Source organism: Sorghum bicolor, chromosome 1, assembly GCF_000003195.3.
Source record: "Sorghum bicolor cultivar BTx623 chromosome 1, Sorghum_bicolor_NCBIv3, whole genome shotgun sequence".
Classification (NCBI taxonomy): Eukaryota; Viridiplantae; Streptophyta; class Magnoliopsida; order Poales; family Poaceae; genus Sorghum; species Sorghum bicolor.
In genome coordinates this window covers 36,413,550-36,435,902 of record NC_012870.2, presented here as the reverse complement: position 1 = coordinate 36,435,902, position 22,353 = coordinate 36,413,550, and the positions used below count along the sequence as shown (strand labels likewise).

Here is a 22,353-nt window from a genome sequence, read left to right as displayed (position 1 = left end):
TGGCAGTAGCAAGATGTATCAAGACCTAAGGTCTCACTTTTGGTGGACCAAAATGAAGAAACAGATAGCAGCATATGTGGCCCGTTGTGACAGATCTTGCAGAGTCAAGGCTATATATATGAAACCTGCAGGTCTGTTGCAACCGTTGTCAGTCCCAGAGTGGAAGTGGGAAGAGGTCAGCATGGACTTTATCATAGGTTTGCCGACAACACGAAAGGGGAATGACTCGATTTGGGTAATCATAGATCGATTGACCAAGTCGGCTCATTTCATTCCAGTTAAGAACACATACAGACCTCCCGAGTATGCTGATATATACATGGCTGAGATCGTCAAGCTACATGGTATTCCCAAGACCATCATATCAGATAGAGGACCGCAGTTCACCGCTCATTATTGGGAGCGAATGCATAAGAGTTTGGGGACTAGTCTGATAACACTACAAAAAAAGTTGGATTTTATGTCAACAGCAGTCGGTCACATAAAGCTTAAATGTTGTCATAAAATGATTCTTATGACGAAACAGCACCGTCACGTGTGGCGTCACAAAACGATCGTCACAAAATGGATATGTGACGGTAACAAGCTAAGTCGTCACAATATGTCCCAACATTTTGTGACAGCATTTACACTACCGTCACATAAGGCGACTCTTTTATGACGACGGCAACTGTCACATATTATGTAGTCAACGCGTCGCTTATTGTTTTATCACCGTCACAGATTCCCTGTTAGGAAGACCTGGTTATACCCTTTTGTGATGACTCTTTGATGTCATATGTTGACATGGACCGTCTTGTTTTTATAGGCGTCCTAAACATCTGTAGACGACAGAACACCGTCACAATTTCAGTTTGAACTTTTGACGACTGATGGCCCACATATCGAATTCATCCAGACATATATACCAATATAGACAACAGAATCCATCATCATTGTAACATCTCCGATGTTATGGTTACTAAAATTTGGTCATGGCATCATCAGCATTGCACAGCATATTTGTTAAGCACACCTTGATGCATCAACTTAAAATGAGTTTAATTTGGTTGAATGTGCTTAGGGAATTAAAGTGTGTTTATCTTGTGTATTGATGCTTGTGTTGATTGCTAAAACCCTAGGGTGAAAGATTTCCGAAGGATTGGGGGGGGGAAACCCTGATTTTTGAACCCTAGAATTGCCCCCTTTTGCACAATTTAAAAACCAAGCAAAATTTGAGGTTGAGTTCAAAAGAAAAGTTGTAGATCTTGTCAGGATGTACAACTTTGGTGTTTTGAGTTTTTGAAGTTTCAATATAAAATTCAAAGTAATTTTGAAAATACAGATTTCCAAAAAGTGTCCCCTTTTCCAATTTGAACCTCCAATTCAAAATCTATTTGGAATTTTGAAAAGTGACCAACATGAAAGTTGTAGAGCTCAAAAAGTTGAACAACTTTCATGTTGGGAGTTTTTCATGTTGTTTGGAAAAATCAAAAGTCATTTTGGAAATCCTGATCTGCCCCAATTCAAAAATTTGATTTTTTCCCCAAATTGGATTTTGAACTTCAAACAGTTTGGTCAAATTCACCATGTTCCACTCAAAGTTAGCTCTGGTCACCAAAATATGATTTGTAGCTTATAAAATTTTGCACAACTTTCATTTTGGTGGCAATTTGGCTTGAGTTCAAGTTTTGGCCGAATTTTGCAAAGGGACAGAGAAGAGGGGTAAGTGTCAGCTACAGTGATCCGATGAGGATCACCGGCCCCCTGTCCAGCACGGCCGCCGCGCGCGCAGCACCACGTGCGTGCGTGCAGGCACGCAGTCTGCTTGCCTGCCTGCGCCGCCAGGCGACGTGGATGCGCCGGGCTCGCTTCCTCCTCCCCTTTGAGCGCCAGCGTGGGCGACGCCGCCCGATTTCCCTGTCCACGACCAAGGAACCCCAACGAGCTTTTCTCTCAAATTCGTCGCACCCAATCCCTCTCAAGCCAAATTGAGCAATCAGAGCATTCGCCACCTCCTTGCGAGCTCAGCGCACCCCCTCGCTCTTTCTCTGCCCTGCTCAATCGCCGGAGCTTCTCTGTCTTCTCCAATTCCGGCCGGGACCGCCGCCGTGGAGCTCTTCCCGTGGCCACGGTGTTCCAGTCGGTATCACGCCTCTCTAGCGGCCGTTTCATGTTCTTTTCGTGCTCCATTTGCTCATGCGCTCGCTTCTTCTTCCTGGACGCGAGCAGGATCGTCGGAACAACCTCGCCGGAGCCGGAGCACCCGCCCGACCACACGGCCACCGTTGCCAAGATCTTCTACTGCTTCTCCCGCCGTGGTGATGTGAGCACCATGCTCCCCGCTCCTTCTCGAACCTCCCAGCCTTGCTGGTTTACGCTCTACCGAGCCCTAGTGGCCGGCCGATGGTCGGCCATGGCGGCCGCCCGCTTTTCGCGTGGCCAAGGAGGAGGGAGACGGTAGAGCACGGGTAGGGGACGGTAGTGATGTCGCGAGGGTAAGGCGGAGCTGATGCGCGCCCTGGCGTGGGCTTAGACCTCGCCAGCGGCGGCCGGAGTCGCGGCAGAGCCGCCGCGCACGAGGAAGGAGGAGCTGACGGGTGGGGCTACCCCGTCAGCGTCCCGCAGAGAGAGGGGAGAGGAGGGCCTGACGAGCGGGACCCGCTCGTCAGTGACCGTGTGAGGGGAAGAGCGCGCGCGCAGCGCCCGCGTGGGCCGAGCGGGAGCGGGCCGGCCTGCGGGCCGATTTTTCGGCTGGTCGCTGCGCAGCAATTTTTCTTTTTCTTTTTGTGCAATTTTTGCTTTATGTTTAAATTTGTGTAATAAATTGTATATTGATCCAAAAATCATGGAAATTTTTGTATAGATTCCCTGAAATGAGTAGAACCCAAGAAAAATATTAGATTTTATTTTCTGATAGTTTACATGTGTATGAAAATTGCCTCTTTTAATTAGTAAATAAAACTTCTATGAATTTTAATAATTTAATAATATGTCCAAAAATCACCAAAATTTGTGGGATGCTTCTGAATATTATTCCCTGGCTCCACACATAATTTGGTGGCATTTGGATAATGTTTGAATAAAATATTATTAAACCCTTAATTAGTAAGTAAATAATAATTCTAGAACACTTAAATAATAATTAGTTAAATTCTCAAAATTAGGTTTTGAGTGATTTTAGGATTGTGTGATGTCCCGAGGTCATTAACCTTAATGACCTTTGGCATTTAATTATTGTTTGGCATTAATACTTAATTGCTATCATTAATATTTAATTAAGAATTAATTGAGATAAAAGGATTAATAATTAGTTAATTTAGGATAATTATGAATTAAGAGGAATTTTAGTTTACAGATGCAACCTCTTGGGTAAAGACACTAACATGTTAAACAACTTTAATTATTGTTTATTCTGTGTTGCACCGAGGAGGCCAGTTATACTCAACTTGGTCCTTTTTGCATATTTGTCGTACGCATATCATGAGCATTCATCCTATTGCATATAGTGCTCGTGACCGAAGGAGCGACCGTTGAACCGGACCCCGAGGTCGGTGCTCCGTTCGAGGAAGTAGGATCCGAGACTTGGGAAGTCTCCGAGGGTCCATCTCTGCCCTGCAACCAAGGCAAGCCCCGGATGCATTAACCCCTCCTTGAATGTTTTAAATCTTTTATCACTTATGAATTGAAAATGCTGCATTAGTTAGTTTAGAATTGGGATAACCTACTTGCTGCATTTACTACCTTGATTTTTGTTATCTTGTCCTTTGCACCAGTTGTATTTTAAAATTGCGTAGCGATGCTTAGCCCTGCTACTAGATAGGTTTTCAAACAAAGTTTGAAGGGTTGTTGTGGAATGCACTTATGATCAACGATGTTTCAACTTGAGACCGGTCGGTGGACTTGCTTTAAGAATGGAGTCTTAAAGTAGTGTCTCCAACTGTGTCGGTTAAGGACCGGTCCGTTGATGGCCTGCTGGGTTGAGAATTTATAGTACTAGCCACTTGCCCTCGGTAAGCCCGGTCTTGTGATCCCCCGATGCGAACAACTACTCGCGCACTGGGCGTGGAGCGATGGCGAGAGTAGAGTGTACCCACCTTACGGATCTGAGATGACCGGAAAACATCTAGATCCGCTGTAGGATGGTGGAGTACTGTGCTCTCGGGTGCCGCGAACCTAGTCAAATTTGCGGAGAGCTCGATTTGGGTTGATATATGCAAGATTTGGTTCTACATATGTCGGGTGGTTAGGAACTCCAGCTGGATTGCTAAGCGATTCGAATCGTCGTTGCTCCCCGATTGGGAGACTCAATTCCTTCGACCCTCATCGTAGTTAATTATGCAACTAAGTGATAAAACAAGAAAGGGGAAATGTCTCATGAGGTTCGGATCCCAATTCCCGGACTCAGAGTGACATGAAGCTATGGCCGTTGGATAGATAATACTTTGAATAAGGACTAGGAGCTCACAGACTTGTCTGTGGGAAGCAACTAGATAGACTGTCCTTGAACTCCTCAGACTCTTAAGGAGAGGAATTCGTGGGTAAAACTTTAAAGTAAGGATGCACTATTAGTAAGCTTTTAGCAAAACACTTTGGCAACTCACTAAGCCACTCCTTGTCTACCCTAAGCCTGCATTCCTACCTTCTTCTCTTTTTCCACCGGGTAAGTCTTGTTGAGTACTCCCGTACTCAGGGTTTCATAACCCCTGTTGCAGGTGAAGCTCAGGAGCCGACTTGTTTTGGACCCTGTTGTGTGACCGTCGTCGAGGTTGACGACGAAGAAGAGTGAGCGTGACCCATGGGCAGGGTCTGTAAATTTGTAATCTGTGTACTAAAGTTTAAGTTGCTCCACTGGACCTGGTTTGTAATAACACTCTGCTATTTGGAAGAACTCCTTTTGTAAAATAAGTTATGTAATACTTCCGCTGTTTTACTCTGAAATATTATTTTGGTCTTGTGTCGTCTGTGATACTGCAATGTCTTCGCAACGAATGATCCTGGTGTTAAGGTGGCCACTTGCTATCATGTAAGGGCGAGGAGAAGAAATTTCCGTTAATTGACCATCGCTGGTGGTCAGGACGAGCCTGTTTGATACGTCCCAGGTAGCGGTGGAATGAGCGTCCTGAGATGCTCATCGGACTTCTATAGTGGAAGGATCCCCGACACCACCGTCAGAGGTCTTTGGGACAATGACAGGTGCCGGTGGGCCCAAACACTTAGGGGGTTCTGCCACAGTCATTCATACACAATATTGCCAAGGCATCATACATATCACAGACATATTGAAACTGATAACACAGTTTTCAAATTCCACAAGTTCAGGTTCTAGGTTCACACACAAGTACTGACATAAACCATATTACAAGTTCCAGGTTCCATGACCACACACAAGTTCCATGAGACAAAACATCAAACAAGTTCAACAAGTGCAGAGAAGTTTCAGCAGCCCTCAAATTTCCAACCTGGGCATTATCAAGCATAGAGTGCATTCAGCCTACCTCAATCTTTGTGAAATTTCAGCAAAGATCGTAGCATCGAACTGACTTCATCAAACTTGTTGTTCATTGCCTTCACTTCTTCTTGTGTCGCGCGTAGCAAGGTTTTGGTTTTCTTCAAGTGCGGCCTGCCACACTTCAAGTTGTGCCTGCCACACTTCCTGCCTCCTTGGAGCCTCCTCTCTTTCTTCTTGTAGCTGTTCTTCAAATTGCGCTTGCATACGTGCTTGTGCTGCAGCTGATGTGGACCCGGCAGCCTTGCTCACTTTAGTTATGCCAAGACTTTGAAGGAATGTTGATCTATTGCTGATGTGGCTGAGACTTTCAGCAACTATCTTGGTTGGAGACTTCTGTTGTTCTCCTTCTTCTGGTTCTTTTTCCTTCTCTGCCACCATTTGTTCCTACATAGAATCCATGCACTTGATTGAAAGGCCATACAACAGTAACAGTCTTATACTAGGATTGAATCTGCAACATTGAGTTCAATTACATATAATTCATTTGCAAGAGGAGTACGACCATGTTGTGGATGATTCATGCATTCACCAAAGAATTCAATCGCATCTGGTTCCGTGTCGTTGTACTTAGACCTCTGTCCATAAAGGTAAATGAATTAGAGTACTTCTCAACATATTGTGGACAAGCATCAGATTAGTTGTGCATATTTATAGCAAGATCCCAACATTTATAAGCACTGTATCATCATAAATTCATACATTAGAGTACTTCTCTATGGCATGCATGTTATGTCAACAGATTGGCCAAACTCAACATTTGTATGTTTTGTATCAGCACAAACCCACACATTAATTTTTTATTGTAACACAAAATTTGTAGGCAGGTGTTAAGCACTTGGTAATTACTTAGAGTGCCATACAATTGCATGAGACTATATATGGTACAAATGACCCATCTTTCAAACTACTTGTACAAAAGGCATAGTATCCATACCAGGCTGTAATGGTGGGCAATGTAGGACCTAGATCCAGTCTTTTGGTGAAGCTGCACTAGGGCACGGTTAGCTTTATTCTTGGAACTTTTTTCCTGCACCATATAAATGCAATAGAGGTTCATTCACTTGAACATATTCCATTTCACAGTAAGAAAAGAGTTAATCAAGGCAAATACCTGATTCTTTGGCTCACACCAGTACTCAACCAGGTTGACCCACTCCTGCTTCTTCATCTTAGGTGGAGGTTCCATGGCCAAGAGTTGTTCTTTTGTCAGTGACTCGTCATAGTACTTCCTTTTCAGATGATACCTCTGTTGCCTTACTCCCCTCTTGACAATATCAGTGCATGCTAACTTGCATGGTCCATCATTCTTAATATCCACATCCAACCTTGTCTGTAGCCACAGAAATGATTTGTTAGACAACATTTATTAAAACGGAGTTGAGCTAGTGATTGGTTAGAAGTATTTTTAGTGAAATATTTCTCACCACCACTTTATCAAGCACTTTTTGGACTTGTGCCTTCCCCGCATCATTTTCATAAGTCTTCCATGATGTGTAGATAGGGAGCTGGTCTCTAAGGAAAATGCCAGTTTCTGATGCTAGCTTAGCTGCCTGAAGGGGGACAGCAGGCCTTTTCTTCCCTTCAGCCACTTCGATAGGCAGCTTGTGCCCCTTTTTTAGCAACTTTTCTAAACCATGACCCATGCTTTTCTTACGGACTTCCTTTCGTCGGCCTACATCTGCAATAAGAATGATAATGTGTTGCTATAGCAGTGACAAAGTAGATATGTGATGGACGAAAGCATGATTGGAAACCCATATTGCTTACCCTGATCTAAGTCACAAGCTTGTTCTTCATGTACATTGTCCTCTGTAGTTGCTGCATCAAATGGATCAGCTAACACATTGATGTCATTGCTCTGCCTAGAGCTCTGCACACCTGGCGAGGTGTCTATAGGAACTTCTTGGGTGACACTAGTGGCAGGAGTAGGATGTCTAGATAGGGCAGCAGTTGGTCTTGGAGTAGAAGGTGTACACATTGGGTTTGCACCAGGCACAGACTTGGCTACAGTTGCCTTGGTGAATTTGTGAATACTAGCCTCTCTGTTTGGAATAGGAGCAGACATGGATGGAATAGCTGTGGGAATAGGAGCAGAGATGGCTGGACTGGGTGTGGGGATCACTGGAGGAGCAGGGGCTGTGGGGTTCACTGGAGGAGCAGGGGCTGTGGGATTCACTAGAGGAGCAGGGGCTTTGTTTGCAGTGTTTGTGGTGAGGCTGCTGCTTGTAGGGTGTTGGCTTTTCGCTTGTGTGCTGCCTTTTGCAGGGTTCTTAGGAAGCAAGGGCATTCTCTGCCTAGGTGGTGGACGACGTCCAGGCGACATGGCTGCTTGCTGCCTAGTTAATCTTGTTGGTGTCCACGGTGCCTTTTTGCTGGCAGCCGCCGTCCCCACCTTCAGCTTCTTTTGGACAAGGCGCGTTCCTGGAACCATCTCTTCTACCTGCATAGATAAATATGCATCCTATTAGTGAAAAAACAAGTGCCCTAGTAAATGAAATTAGTCAATGAAGTTCATGTTTCAAAGATACCAGAAACTTGCTAATTGGCCATGTAATGCATCTCACCTGAGTATTGACCTCAACATGGAGGTCGTCATCACATTCATCGTCACTATCAGTTTCGTTTTCAATTTCAGATGATGGATCATAATCATGGTCAGATCCTGGATTTTCAGTGGCTACTGCCTTCCCTTTGCCCTTTTGTTTTTTTGCAAGACCATCAATAACTTCCTGAGCTAAGATTGGTATACCCAAAGATTTAAAAACTTCCTGAATTTTCTTTACATTTTCATCCCTTTGCTGCTCGTACTTGTTTTTCGTCATATCTTGTATGACTAAGTATGATGAGATGTAGACAAATCAGAAACTTTAACCAGTTTCTGTAAACAAAATGAACAAATAACTAACAAATCAGTACACATATTGATGACATAAGTGAAAATAACAGACAATAGCAGAACAGATGGCAGTACATAACACTAGACAATAACAAACTGAAGCTTTGCAGAATGGAACAAACAAACAGTACCTAACAATACATTGGAACAAACAAACAGTACCTAGCAAATAAGGGTGTTACTGACGGTACCACACTTCTCCTACCATTGTCAACATTCAGACAACAAATCCACAATTCTCCTACCACACTTCCACTGTTAGGACATCATTGCTCCAAGCTAGAGACAGCGAGAGGAGGTAGAGTACCTTCGGAGGAGGAAGCCGAGCTGAGGGGGTGTCGTTCGGAGCTCGCGTGCTGGTGACGGCAGGCGCAAGTAGTGTGGAGGCCGTCGACGAGATGGTGCGTAGTCGGCCGAGTTCATGATGGTGGGCACTGCGGAGGCGGGCGGGGTCGTGGTGAGGGCGGCGGGTGCTGTGGAGGTGGGCGAGGTGGTGGCGGGCGGCGAGGTGGGCGTTGTGGAGGCGAGGTGGCGGCGGGCGGCGAGGTGGGCGCAGTGGAGGTGGGCAGGGAGGCGGTGGGCGCTCCGTAGGCAGGGTTTAGGGTTCGGGAGATTGGGGATTTCCCCTTTGCCAACCGGTGAAGAGGATAAGGCGACGGGGTGGTTTTGGGTAGAGAGAGCGGGAGTCGGCGTGGGTCCCCTGTGTCAGCGAGCGGGATGGGGCGGGAGCGGCAGCGAAAAATTTGTCTGACCTGGTTGGGCCGCTCTCTCGGTGGAAGGTGGTTCGCTGGGCCGATTGTGCTACTGAAGCACTGGGTCCACCTGTAAGAGAGCCATTTAGTTAAATTGGGACTCAAATTGGATTTTGGGGTACTAAACGACTGATATTTGCGAAGTTGTCTATAACAAAGTTATGCAACTCATCGAGATGTACTTTCTGTATTTTTGTTATATTTTCATTTGACTTTGTTTTGATAGTTTTAAATTAAAAATTCAAAAAATTAGATTAGGGACAACAAATTAGGGTACTAAATGTTTCCAAATTTAAAAGTGATGAACAGAAAGATTGCTCATCTCATGAAGATGAACACTTTTTATTTTGGCCACTTGTCCATTTGACAAAGTGATGGGTAACATTGTTCACAACCTTATACATCTCACTTATAGTTCATGAGACTATGAGGGAGATTCTAAGTTTTATGAACTACTTTACCATCAATTTGTCGGATGGCCAAATGACCAAAATATAAATTGTTCGTCTTGATGAGTTGTACAAAAGTCATGTTAACTACTTTTCCATCTGAAATCATTTACAATTTCTAATTGTGGCCTTTAGTTGCACTTTTTGTACAATTGTACTTTCCAACTGTTCAAATTTTGTAACATGAAAATATGAGTAGCATCAACACATTAAATTGATAGAAATTGATTCTTAAAAGTTTTGAAAAAAAACACTCCATTTAGATATACCTACTAGGAGGAATCCATGTTACAATTTTTCGGCACAGATTTAAAAACAAAATGCATGAACAATGGACAGGGATGAATGAAGCTCAAGAACACATGGGCCCACCTGTCATTGTGCTCCTCAGTCATAAGAACACTCTGCTGCCCGCTCGCCCACTCTTGCCCCCGCTCTGCCCCCGCTCTGCCCTCGCTCAGCCACTCTCGCCGGCGACACCTCCAGCCACGGCGCCACCTCCAACGCTCGCAAGGTAGAGCCACACCGCCACCCCGCCTCCAGCCACGCCACTCTCGCCCCCGCTCTGCCCCTCTCTCTCTCGCCCCTGCTCTGCCACTCTCGGTCCACCCAACACCTACATCTGCTGCTAGCAAGCCAGAACCGTAGTGCTCACCCGGCTCTGCCTCACCCACCTCATCCAGCTGTTGCTCAATGAATGGATGCTCAATGGGCACCTGAGATGGAGGCTAGCAACTCCATCGATGGGGGCTTCGCTGGGGGCAGATCTGTCAGCCTACAACGGAGATGCCAGCCATCGCTTGAGCCAGAGATGGAAGCCGTAATTTGTGATGGCTGGCACCGTCACATTTGGACACCACCGTCACTATAGATCAAGGTTAGATATGTTCTTCCAAGTTATTTTGGCAGCTCTGGTTGGCTATACAAGCGATTTACTACAGCGAAGATAATTATGTGGCAACTAATTTTGTGTAGGTCAAGATGGATAGTAGGTGGATTTACAATGAAAAACCATTTTCGCTGCCTTTTTTGGATGGTGTGGACCAGTTCATGCAACATGTCCGAGCAAGATATAGTGCAAATGAAAAAATCAAGTGCCCATGCCGCAAATGCCTAAACCACATAGAGAAAAGCTTAGATGAGGTACACGAGGATATTGAAATCAATGGTATGTCTAGAAGCTATACAAGGTGGATTCACCATGGAGAGGAACTTATTGATGATGTCCAACAAGATGATGATGGAGAACTTGCTGTTGTACCAGAGGATATGCCATGGGATGGAAATGATGACCAGGCACCACTTCCTGAGGAAGGACAAGCAGAAGATGTCATAGATGATGGTGCAAGGGGAGTTCAGGGGTTGATTCAAGATATGCGAGACGCAGCGAGCCATGGCTTTGGTGGTAACTTATATTAAAAACTCATGGAAGAGGCAAAGCGTGAACTTTATCCAGGTTGCACCGAGGAGACTAGGTTATCTTTCATTATTAAACTGCTGCATGTAAAAGTGTACAATCGGATAACAACATCTGGGTTTGATGCATTCCTTGAGTTGCTTTCTGGATCTTTGAAGAATGTGCCAGGACTTCCTAAGTCATATAATGAGTTGAAAGCTTGTTGGGTATTTTAAACGCAAATAGAAAAATCCGCAAGCGCACGGATACCGATGTAGCTTTCACCCGGGAGTATTCCAGAGTATCGATTTTCCACAGAGAACGTGAGTGTACTAATTAAGATCCAAGATCGCCAAAGGATAACTATATAATTATTTTTATTGGAAAAAGAGGAAGTTTCCTGAGAGTTCTCTAGTTGATCTAAGAATCAAGAATTACTTCAAGACTATCTATATCGGGACATCAGAGCACTAACCACGGAAAGAGATGAGAAGGGGGCTAGGAAGGTCTGACTACGGTCCTACAAACACCAATCCGAACGTGGTGGAAAACGTCGACCGTTAGGGCTGTCACTACCCTAAGGCTACCACAACAATCCGCAGGATTGGGTGCAATTCCAGGTAATTGCAAGACTAAACACCACGTCTAATCTATTAATTACTACTCTAGCGTTATAAAGACTAGAGCACTTGATGCAAGCGGGAATCCAATAAATAACTTGAATGTAAATAAAAGTAATTAAATAACTCAGGAATTATGAATTGAAGAACCTGGAGAACGATGAAGAACGAACCAGATGTTGCAAAAGTATAATGTTGAGGAAGATCCGACAGATCCGGCTCCTCCTCCGCTCTCCTCTTCTCTCTCCCTATTTTCTAGATTACAACTAGAACTAACTAGAACTAGAACTAGAGGAACTAGAACTAGAACTAGATGAACTAGAACTAGATCTAGATGAACTAGAGGTAGAACTAGAAGAACTAGAGGGATCCTGTCTACTTGGACGAAGAATTGAAACCCTAGCTTTGATTCTGTAGAAGAGGTATGATCTCCAGGGGCCAGGGGGGTCTGGTTTTATAGTCCCTTCAAGTGAATCTGGGCCGTCGGATCAAACCGACATTGATCGTGTGGTTTTCCTTGAAGTATTAGGTCGGTGGAGCCTGATCGTCGAACTTCACCCTGATTGGTGGAAAGAGGTGGGCGGGCGCCCTCAGGACTAGGGAGGGCGCCCTGTCCCTGAGGCCTCTCGGCTTCCGCTTCGGTCCCGTGGCTTTTCTGGAGTCTTCTAGATGATAGAAAATTGCGCGGCACGTTAATATCTCTATGTAAACCCGACCTGTGGGCCTTTCTTCCGTATTTCCTGATAACCCCCTGCAGAAATAGACAAACACCAAAACTTGTGGAATTCTGTCAGATAAAACCCTAAGTCTAGGTGTTGGTTGCATTTGGATCCTTTTCTATGATTAATTAATGGTTAAATATGAGCATTAAGGACCGTCAACAAGCTCCCCAAGCTTAACCTTTGCTCGTCTCTGAGCAAAGATGAACTCAACATTTTCTGCAGTGGTTTCATAACTTAAAGATACACATGCGTTTAAACAAGATCTCATCTCTGGTTAGAGTAAACTGTTAAGACTTAAAACTTACTCATTTACCTTTCACCATGGGACTTGTAACCGTCACTTCTGTCTTGAGTAATTAAAAGATAGAACAGTCTAGTCAAGCACCATGTCTCTTGTTCTTCGATTAACTATAGCTCTGGAGTTTTTGCAAATTTTCAAATAAAACTCAGAGATTCCTTGTATGACTCTCTCTAGTCTCTCTTTTGTGGTATTTCTGGATCCTTACCAAGGCAGTAATGGTGTATGCCTTCTCTCAAAGTATGTGGTATTTATGGTATAAGGCATAGTGACATTGCCTTCTCTCTCACCCTACTCTAATAAGGCTTTTGATATCTGGAGCTCATAGGTAGGAGACCGCTAATACATACTTACAAGACATTTATTGCATAGTCAAACCATGGATCCAAAAGAACAAGTCAATAAGTCAAATCAAGATGTGTATGTGTGGCGAAAGAATGGTGATAACAATGGTGATGATGGTGCTAACAATGGTGAAAGTCTAATTCTACTTGTGCTCTTTTGAGGGGATACATACCTTCCTTGCTCTTTTGAAACTTTTGGGGAGAATGAGATGCTCTATATATTCTTTTTCTTTTCTCTCAGGTGGGTATCTTGTACCCCTAATTCTACTGTCGGACACTTGTCCATTTTTACCTCTCGTCTCACTTTTTCTTTTCTTTTCTTTCGAGGTTCCGGGCACTTGCCCCTTTTTTTTCCTCGTATTTATTTTTTTTCTCTCTTTTTTTTAGAGCACTCATCTCCTAAAATAATATAGCAAGTGGTAGTAACCAAGATAACTTGAGCATTTATTTCAAAGGGGAAAACATAAATGTTTTTGGCTATTCTCTCCCAGATTAGGAGTAGAATATTTTTGGGTGGTTCTGGAGATGGAAATGGATGGATATATGTGGATGCGTACTTCCGGAGTAGAAGCAGCATGTGTGGGTGAACGTGCAAGTGAATCTTGATTTAACCACATGACAAGCTCCTAAGGGTCTACACAGCTTGACTACACTCAATGCTCATAAGCAGTAAAAAGTAGATGTGTGGCTCAAAGTCTAGCAAGCATGTATATATGGTTTTGGTAGGAATTTAAACTCTCATCATACAGGAACTCATCATGCAACATTTTAAAGATTTTCAAAGATAAAGTTATCCAGAATTCTAGCATCTCTAGGAACAGATAAACAGCAGCTCAACCTTCCCATATCATATCCGTTAACAACTTAGACTTTAGATCAAGTACTCTCCCCACAAGTTCAGGTTTAGAGCAAATCTTAATTCAAAACAGTGATGCCTAAACTTGAGAGAGATTTCAATTTTTAGAACTATCATGGCAGAGCAACTATTCATCATTTCCATGTGAGAGCTTATCATGAGGGTTCATAGCAAACTTTATTTATTTATTTATTTAGCAAACTAAGCAAAGATATATATAAGCACAAAATCTTTATTTGGGTTTCTATGATTATGCATCATTTTATTATTAGAGTAAAGTATAAACGTGAGTAGAATACTTAGCTGGATAAATGGGGGTGCTTTCCCCCAAGCTGGATTTTGACGTAATCTCTTCTGATGTAGCTAGCAAGTGGCGGAGGTGTATTTGAATGTCGGCAGCACCCTGACAGTGATTAGGATGTCCTCCGTCTGCTAGTCTTCTTTGATCCTTGAATTCTGTGGAGCTCAAATAGACAACAAAGCTTTGTGGACTAGTTAAGTGTTAGCATAAATATTTAGCCTTTATCATGTTGAGCCTCCTCAATAAATGTTACTCTTTTTAGTAGGATCATAAATTTATTTTTATATTTTCATTTTTATAGGACAGGAATATATTTATTTCATTTTTACGCCACCACAGTGAATGTACTTATGGGTTTTATGCCATGAGCATACTCACATGGGGCTTACTATTTTTTAACTTTTTTTAAGATGATATAAACCTGATAAACTAAGCAAACTATTTTAAAATAATTGAAAGGAAAAAGATAACTACCATGTTTACCTCTTGGCAAGGCGTTCGGTGTTTTTAAGTCCTCTGAACGGGACTCTCTGTTTTCTCAATCGTCCTTGGATTCGGTGGATGGCGTAGTCGGTGGTTCCGGCGGCGCCTCCGCTTCATGTATAACTATCTTCTTTCTTCACACCTGACTCGGTGCTACGGTCTCCTCGGGACAGTTCTGTTCAAGTTATATGTCTTCAGACCTTACAACTTCTCCATCATAGTCTACCCATCCGTCCTTGATGATTTTACCTTCTCTGGTTGCGGTTGCGCCGTCGTCTTCTTGTCCTGACCTGCTTAGAGTCTTCAACTATATAGTTAGGGTTAGTAAAACAGTGGCGTACCTTCTCTGAGGGGAAGTGCATGTGGACTTCTCTGGTTCCAATGTATATAATTGCTTTAATGGTGCTAAAGAACGGTCTTCCAAGGATGATGGGTGGATCGTACTCATCTTCTCCCATGTCAATAACCTTCAATCTTTCAGAATGTCTGATCTGCCATCTGAAGCTGAATGTATGTCGGTTTTAGGGGCACGGTTCTGAATAGGAGCTGATAGGTGACTGGGTCGTCCTTTTTGGTCGGGAACGGTGACTTAAGTCGACGATCTTGACCTCCTTGAACTGCAGTGACCATCTTAGTGACTCGGTCCACTTTTGCTTGTTCATGTTCCTCCTGTTGGTCCTCTTCCTTGGTTCATGTCGGGATTGCTCTGAGATTTGTGTAGTCTTGTTCTTGAAGGAAAACGTCTCCTTCCTCCCCTTGATGTAGAAACTAATCTTGGCAGCACTAGCGTAGATGACAGCTCCTGAGGTGTTCAGGAATGGCCTCCCTAAGATGGGTGCCCTCTCATCAGTACCAGTCTCTATCACCATGAAGTTTGCTGGGGCATACAAGGTACCAACTCGGACGTAGAGGTTCTTTAATATTCCCTTTGGGAAACTTAGTGTCTGATCTGCAGGCTGCAAGCACACGGTTGTTTCTAGTAAAGGATGTGTAAAGAATTTTTTCATAGAGTACCTTGGGCATAATGTTGACGCTTGAGCCAAAGTCGTAGAGTGCTTCTGGGAAGTCCACCATGCCGATGGAGATCGGAATGACGGGGCGTCCTAGGTTGTCTCTCTTGACTGGCAGAAGGTCAGTAATTACTTCCACAACGAGGTTACTCCAGTAGTTACGTCCTCAAGCATCTCAGGGCAGTGATTGCCTGAGTGTCCAGTATCTCCAGTGTGTTTGTGCTCGTAGATCTAGGTTCTTCACTTAGTGGAGTCTGGGAGTTGTAAAAGTCCTTCATATTTTGCTCGAAGTGTACCTGCTCATAGACAAGGCAGAGATCAAGTGCATGGGCCCTGTTGGTGGAAAACACCAACAGAACCAAAAGTGTATTTGTTCTTCTCTAACCTTAAGCATAGTGAGCAAGACAAAGTTGATGGATAATAAGATCATGAGTGTAGCATTTAAAACATTCGTCAGATCAGATCACTCAACCTAATGGAAAGATAATCTATCTATACTTATCTCTCTTTTTTTTTATATATAACTTCCAAAGATTGTGTGTGCAACATTTAGTGTGGGATCACAAAGGTGAAAGGACTAAACATATTGAATCGATTGGCTTGGTTAATCTAGAATTGTAAATCATACATGTTTGTCTCTTTTATTCATGTGAATGCCAGAACCAAGGAGAAGCTTATAGAAGTGATAGTCATGTACCTTAAGATGTTACCTTACTTGAAGAGTGATGGTACAGTATCACCTTGTGGAAGCTTTCCTCTCTTAGCGGTTGTGCATCGTGTTTGTGGCACCCTCCATGGATCATCTCTTGTGAGCTATGCCTTCCTTGTGTAAATTGTTAACCTTCATGTGTCTCTATCTTTGTCTCCAATGTGAGTTTATCTCAGGACTTCCCAGGTCGATATTGAATGTTTTTCTGCAGGAGTTAGTCCAACAAAATATCCCATATCTACTATAGCATACTATCGGCTCAAAAATCAACCTAGACACCATGTCTAATTTGATTCAGGAGGGCTTTTTTAACCTAAGCACCATGCTTAATTTAAAACCCCTTGGAAGTAAGATCATCATTCCTAAACTAAGCACCAAGCTCAATTAAGAGATAAATGAAACTACTCAAAACCTAGACATATACTAAAGCAAATAAAGGTAGCATGAGAGCATTTATAGAGATCTACTCAAGTGGAGATGAAGTAGTGTGATTAGTATTTAACAAATTGAGCTTGTCTCAATGGTAGGGTCAACCAATATAGCAACATGGCAAAGGATGTTTTTATGTAAAGTACTCCCCCAAGCTTGAATTTTGCAAAATTCAAGTTTGGATGAATTTAATTCAATGTTGTATGATGATTGGTTGTACATACCTTGTGCTTGTCATTCATCCGATCTTCTTGCTCCAATCCTGGAAAGGTTAGTGACAAGAATACCCGAAGGAATTTTTTTACAATTATCCTTATATGCTCAATACACAAGTTAATGTTGCAAATAATTAAAAGCTCATGTTACAATCTGATCGGTGCTTGTTTTAGGACACTAAGCTTGTCCTTGGGAAACCATCAATTTATGTCAGTGAAGTGGTTTCCCCTCCAACGCTGACCTATATCAAGATCAACTCAACGAGATCTGCAAAATTTATTATAAACATATGCATCGACAACCGCCCTTTTAAAGTTTTTATAAATAGAAAGGAAGAGGGGGTTGGAGATCTCGAATGTGGTGATGTTGGAGAGACCAATGGATTGTGAAGATGTTGCATATGAGCGTGGAGTAAATGAAGTGGTTATGAAATAAATTCCATGCTCATTAATGCTTAGAGTGAAATCCATGTGGTACGGTGAAAATGGTAAGGTGAGTGTGGTAAAAAAGGAAAAGAAAAAGGATACACGGACGACTTGGTTCGAAACTAGCACAGCTACCGTTCCCCGGCAACGGCGCCAGAGAGCTTCTTGGGTATTTTAAACGCAAACAGAAAAATCCGCAAGCGCACGGATACCGATGTAGCTTTCACCCGGGAGTATTCCAGAGTATCGATTTTCCACAGAGAACGTGAGTGTACTTATTAAGATCCAAGATCGCCAAAGGATAACTATATAATTATTTTTATTGGGAAAAGAGGAAGTTTCCTGAGAGTTCTCTAGTTGATCTAAGAATCAAGAATTACTTCAAGATTATCTATATCGGGACATCAGAGCACTAACCACGGAAAGAGATGAGAAGGGGGCTAGGAAGGTCTGACTACGGTCCTACAAACACCGATCCGAACGTGGTGGAAAACGTCGACCGTTAGGGCTGTCACTACCCTAAGGCTACCACAACAATCCGCAGGATTGGGTGCAATTCCAGGTAATTGCAAGACTAAACACCACGTCTAGTCTATTAATTACTACTCTAGCGTTATAAAGACTAGAGCACTTGATGCAAGCAGGAATCCAATAAATAACTTGAATGTAAATAAAAGTAATTAAAGAACTCAGGAATTATGAATTGAAGAACCTAGAGAACGATGAAGAACGAACCAGATGCTGCAAAAGTATAATGTTGAGGAAGATCCGACAGATCCGGCTCCTCCTCCGCTCTCCTCTTCTCTCTCCCTATTTTCTAGATTACAACTAGAACTAACTAGAACTAGAACTAGAGGAACTAGAACTAGAACTAGATGAACTAGAACTAGATCTAGATGAACTAGAGGTAGAACTAGAAGAACTAGAGGGATCCTCTCTACTTGGATGAAGAATTGAAACCCTAGCTTTGATTCTGTAGAAGAGGTATGATCTCCAGGGGCCAGGGGGGTCTGGTTTTATAGTCCCTTCAAGTGAATCTGGGCCGTCGGATCAAACCGACATTGATCGTGTGGTTTTCCTTGAAGTATTAGGTCGGTGGAGCATGATCCTCGAACTTCACCCTGATTGGTGGAAAGAGGTGGGCGGGCGCCCTCAGGACTAGGGCGGGCGCCCTGTCCCTGAGGCCTCTCGGCTTCCGCTTCGGTCCCGTGGCTTCTGGAGTCTTCTAGGTGATAGAAAATTGCGCGGCACGTTAATATCTCTATGTAAACCCGACGTGTGGGCCTTTCTTCCGTATTTCCTGATAACCCCCTGCAGAAATAGACAAACACCAAAACTTGTGGAATTCTGTCAGATAAAACCCTAAGTCTAGGTGTTGGTTGCATTTGGATCCTTTTCTATGATTAATTAATGGTTAAATATGAGCACTAAGGACCGTCAACAAAGCTCTCCTCCGGAAGCTTGGTTTTGGTTATGTTTCTATTAATGTGTGCAAGTATGATTGTGCCTTGTTTTGGGGGGACCACAAAACTGATCAACATTGCCCAGTTTGTGGCTTCACAAGATGGAAAGTCAACAAGGATGGCAGAAAGAAGGTTCCTCACAAGGTCCTCCGTTACTTTCCCATAATTCCACGCCTTCAAAGGCTTTTCATGTCAAAGCAGCGGGCACAGTATGCAAGATGGCACAAGGAAAAGAGGGTAGTAGTTCTGAATGAATTGAGACATCCGGCTGATGGGGAAGCTTGGAAAGATTTTGATGAGACATTCAAGTATTTTTCAGATGATCCCCGTAGTTTGAGGCTAGGCATTGCTACTGATGGATTTAACCCATTTGGTCACATGAGCAATTCATACAGCATATGGCCGGTGATAGTGGTACCATACAATTTTCCACCATGGATGTGTATGGACCAATCCAATTATATGCTTGCTTTACTAATTCCAGACAAAAAGTCACATGGCAAAGATTTCCATGTGTTCATGCAGCCTTTGATAGCAGACATGATAGAGCTCTGGAAGGGTGTAAAAACTTATGATGCAGTTGAAGGCAAAGACTTCAAGTTGCGTGCAGCGATTCTATGGGGAATCCATGACTACCCTGCATTAGGCACAATGTCAGGCAGAACCACTAAGGGTTACTTTGCATGTGTGTACTGTGATGAGAATCCATGCTCCTGCAGCCTTAGAAACAAAATTGGTTTCATAGACTATAGACGGTTCCTCCCTGAAAACCATCAATGGAGGACCAACAAATCTTTCAATGGCAAGCATGAAAAAAGAGAGAAGCCAAGGAAATTTAGTGTAGATGAGGTGATGGCAAGGTTGAACGCAATTGGCTATGTGACAGGCAAGAATCCAAATAAGCCAAAATCAAGAAAACGACGCCGTGATGAAGATGAACCAGTATGGCATCTGAAGGTTAGCCTGTATGATTTGGAATACTGGCCAAAACTGAAGCTACAACACAACCTTGATGTTATGCACATATAGAAAAACATATGTGAAAACATTTTGGCAACTCTACTTAATATTCCATACAAGACAAAGGACACCATCAATGCTAGACTTGATTTGGAGGACAGATGTATAAGAAAAGAGCTTCATTTGCTAGATGACAGTGGTAGTTCATCATCAAAGCCAAGAGCTTGTTATGTTCTAAAACCAGAAGACAAGAAGACATTCTTGGAATTTGTGAGCAATGTTAAGTTTCCAGATGGCTATGCCTCCAATATATCAAGATGTATTAATATGGAGGGAGCAGGATCTATGCATGGGCTGAAAACACATGACTGTCATGTAATGCTGCAACGTATCTTACGAGTTGGCCTCCGTGGTTTGGTGCGCAAAGTTGTATACGAAGTAATTGCTGAATTGGGTAGGTTTTTTAGACAACTTTGCTCCAAAACGCTATAGGTTCACTACTCAAGATGAAGGAGGATATTGTGGAAATACTTTGCAAGCTAGAGAAAATTTATCCTCCAGCATTCTTTGATGTTATGGTTCACCTAGCAGTACACTTACCTGATGAGGCACTCCTTAGGGGACCGGTGCAGTATGGATGGAAGTACCCCATTGAGAGAAGGTTGGGCACTTTTAAGCGTTTTGTCCGCAATCAAGGGAGACCTGAAGGATGTATTGCAGGGGCATACACTGCATATGAGTGTATGACCCAGTGCTCAACATACTTCAGTGACATCATTAATAGGTTCACTAGGCCTGAAAGAAACTTAGATGCAGAAAAGAACATTTCACCCAATGGTTACTCAATTTTTGGTCATGCTATTAACCTATTGGGTGGTTCAAAACTTCATGAAGACAAAGACTATGACTCCATGGTTTGGTTTGTTCTAAATAACTGTGAGGAGGTTGAAGGATACAAAGAGTGAGTACTTCATGTCATTTCAGCCATCTTTATTCAATACTAATGTCACAAAAAGCTAATTATCTTCTTCCTTTACAGCATGTACAGGCAAGAATTAGAACAACAAGGGGTCAACAATGTTGATAAAATGATGTCAACAAAATTTGCTGCATGGTTCGAGGATCATGTATGTGCAACTTCTAAAACATAAATTATGATACAATACATTTTGAAACTCACTTATTTTCTATGTTAATTATGATGCAATGCAGATTACTAGATTGAAATACGAAGCCACAACACCTGTTGACGAAGACCTGTACTCACTAGCATGCCGGCCGGTTCGACGAGTGCGTTCGTACACAACCTGTATAATAAATGGGGTACGGTACCACACTTCGGCTCGTGATGAGCACAAGAAGACACAGAACTCCACCATCAAAACTGCAGGTACTCACGGTGATGACACAATTGACTTCTATGGGACAATCACAGATATAGTTGAGTTGAGTTATAGTAACAACATTAGAGGGAGTAGAACTGTTATCTTATTACGGTGTGAATGGTACAATCTTGAGGGAAGGACATACAAAATGAAAGATGATGGTTACTTCAAGAGCATAAACATCCAAGGTCGATGGTACAAGAATGATCCTTTCATTATGGCCACAGATGCTTCACAAGTATTTTTCTTAGAAGATACCAAGTTTGGTCCAAGTTGGAGAGTGTTACAAGAATTTGGCCACCGACATATATTTGATGTCAAAGAGTCTGACACAAACCAACCACTAATTGAACAAATACAGATGAGATGTCAGGAGGCATACCAAGAGGAGAACATTTCACCGTCAGAGGGTGAAGTGAGAGACATTGATCCCGAGTTGGATTTATTGCACACAGAGAATGAACCAGGCAGCCCTATAAGTAGAGACCTCGTCGAGACCATCCGTCAACAAAAACAGAAAACACAAGTTGATGAAGCAACTTGCATAGGTGCAGATGAAGGTGAAGATGAAGATGAAACCTTCCTGGAGTACCATAGTCCAGAAGAAGACAACACATTAGGAGAAGACAGTGATGTAGGAGAAGACAGCGAATGAGACAACGCCCTACTATTTTAAGTACCTGAATCATGTAACTGTAACACTGTCCACTTTAGTTGATGTGTCCTAGATGTAAGACATTGTTTGAATGTGTGTTGCAAATTACTTTATGTGTGTCCAGATTTGAATCTCAACTATAAACTTGTAAGACCTTATATGCAATGAGTCTGTTTTTAGTGGATACTTGATGTGTGATGCAAGTTATAGTGCCCATATTTCCTAACATGTTGTTCTGTCCAGATTTCACATGGACCATGTTCTGTTTCCAGTTTTTTTGTCACAAAAGGTTCAAAAACTGTGACAAAACCAACAAAACCGTCACAAATTGATCCAGAACCGTCACAAAATGTACAGCTGGAGTATTCTAACAATTGTTCCAACAATAGTCAAACATCATAAGCAAAATTGCCCTTCATTTACAACATAAAGAAGCAATGCACAAAATAGGTCCAATTGCTCATAGGCCCACATTTCATACATCCACCATAAT

At 42.9% G+C, this 22,353-nt stretch overlaps 1 protein-coding gene across 1 annotated transcript; it reads right to left on the bottom strand.

Moving 5' to 3' along the window:
* LOC8155611 lies at positions 5,528-8,313 on the bottom strand. The gene is made up of 6 exons (XM_002489171.2): positions 8,056-8,313; positions 7,259-7,931; positions 6,916-7,169; positions 6,603-6,821; positions 6,426-6,518; positions 5,528-5,875 (listed from the first exon to the last, which is right to left on the bottom strand). The coding sequence occupies exons 1-6, from the start codon at positions 8,311-8,313 to the stop codon at positions 5,528-5,530; spliced, it is 1,845 nt and encodes a 614-aa protein (XP_002489216.2).

Bases quoted from the DNA above. Each gene is read 5' to 3' on its own strand.
- LOC8155611 (XM_002489171.2), bottom strand. From the start codon at position 8,313: ATGACGAAAAACAAGTACGAGCAGCAAAGGGATGAAAATGTAAAGAAA. The intron at 7,170-7,258 runs GTAAGCAATATG...TTCTTATTGCAG, and splicing joins AGCTTGTGACTTAGATCAGG to ATGTAGGCCGACGAAAGGAA. The intron at 5,876-6,425 runs GTATGGATACTA...GATTCTATGTAG, and splicing joins TTGCCCACCATTACAGCCTG to GAACAAATGGTGGCAGAGAA.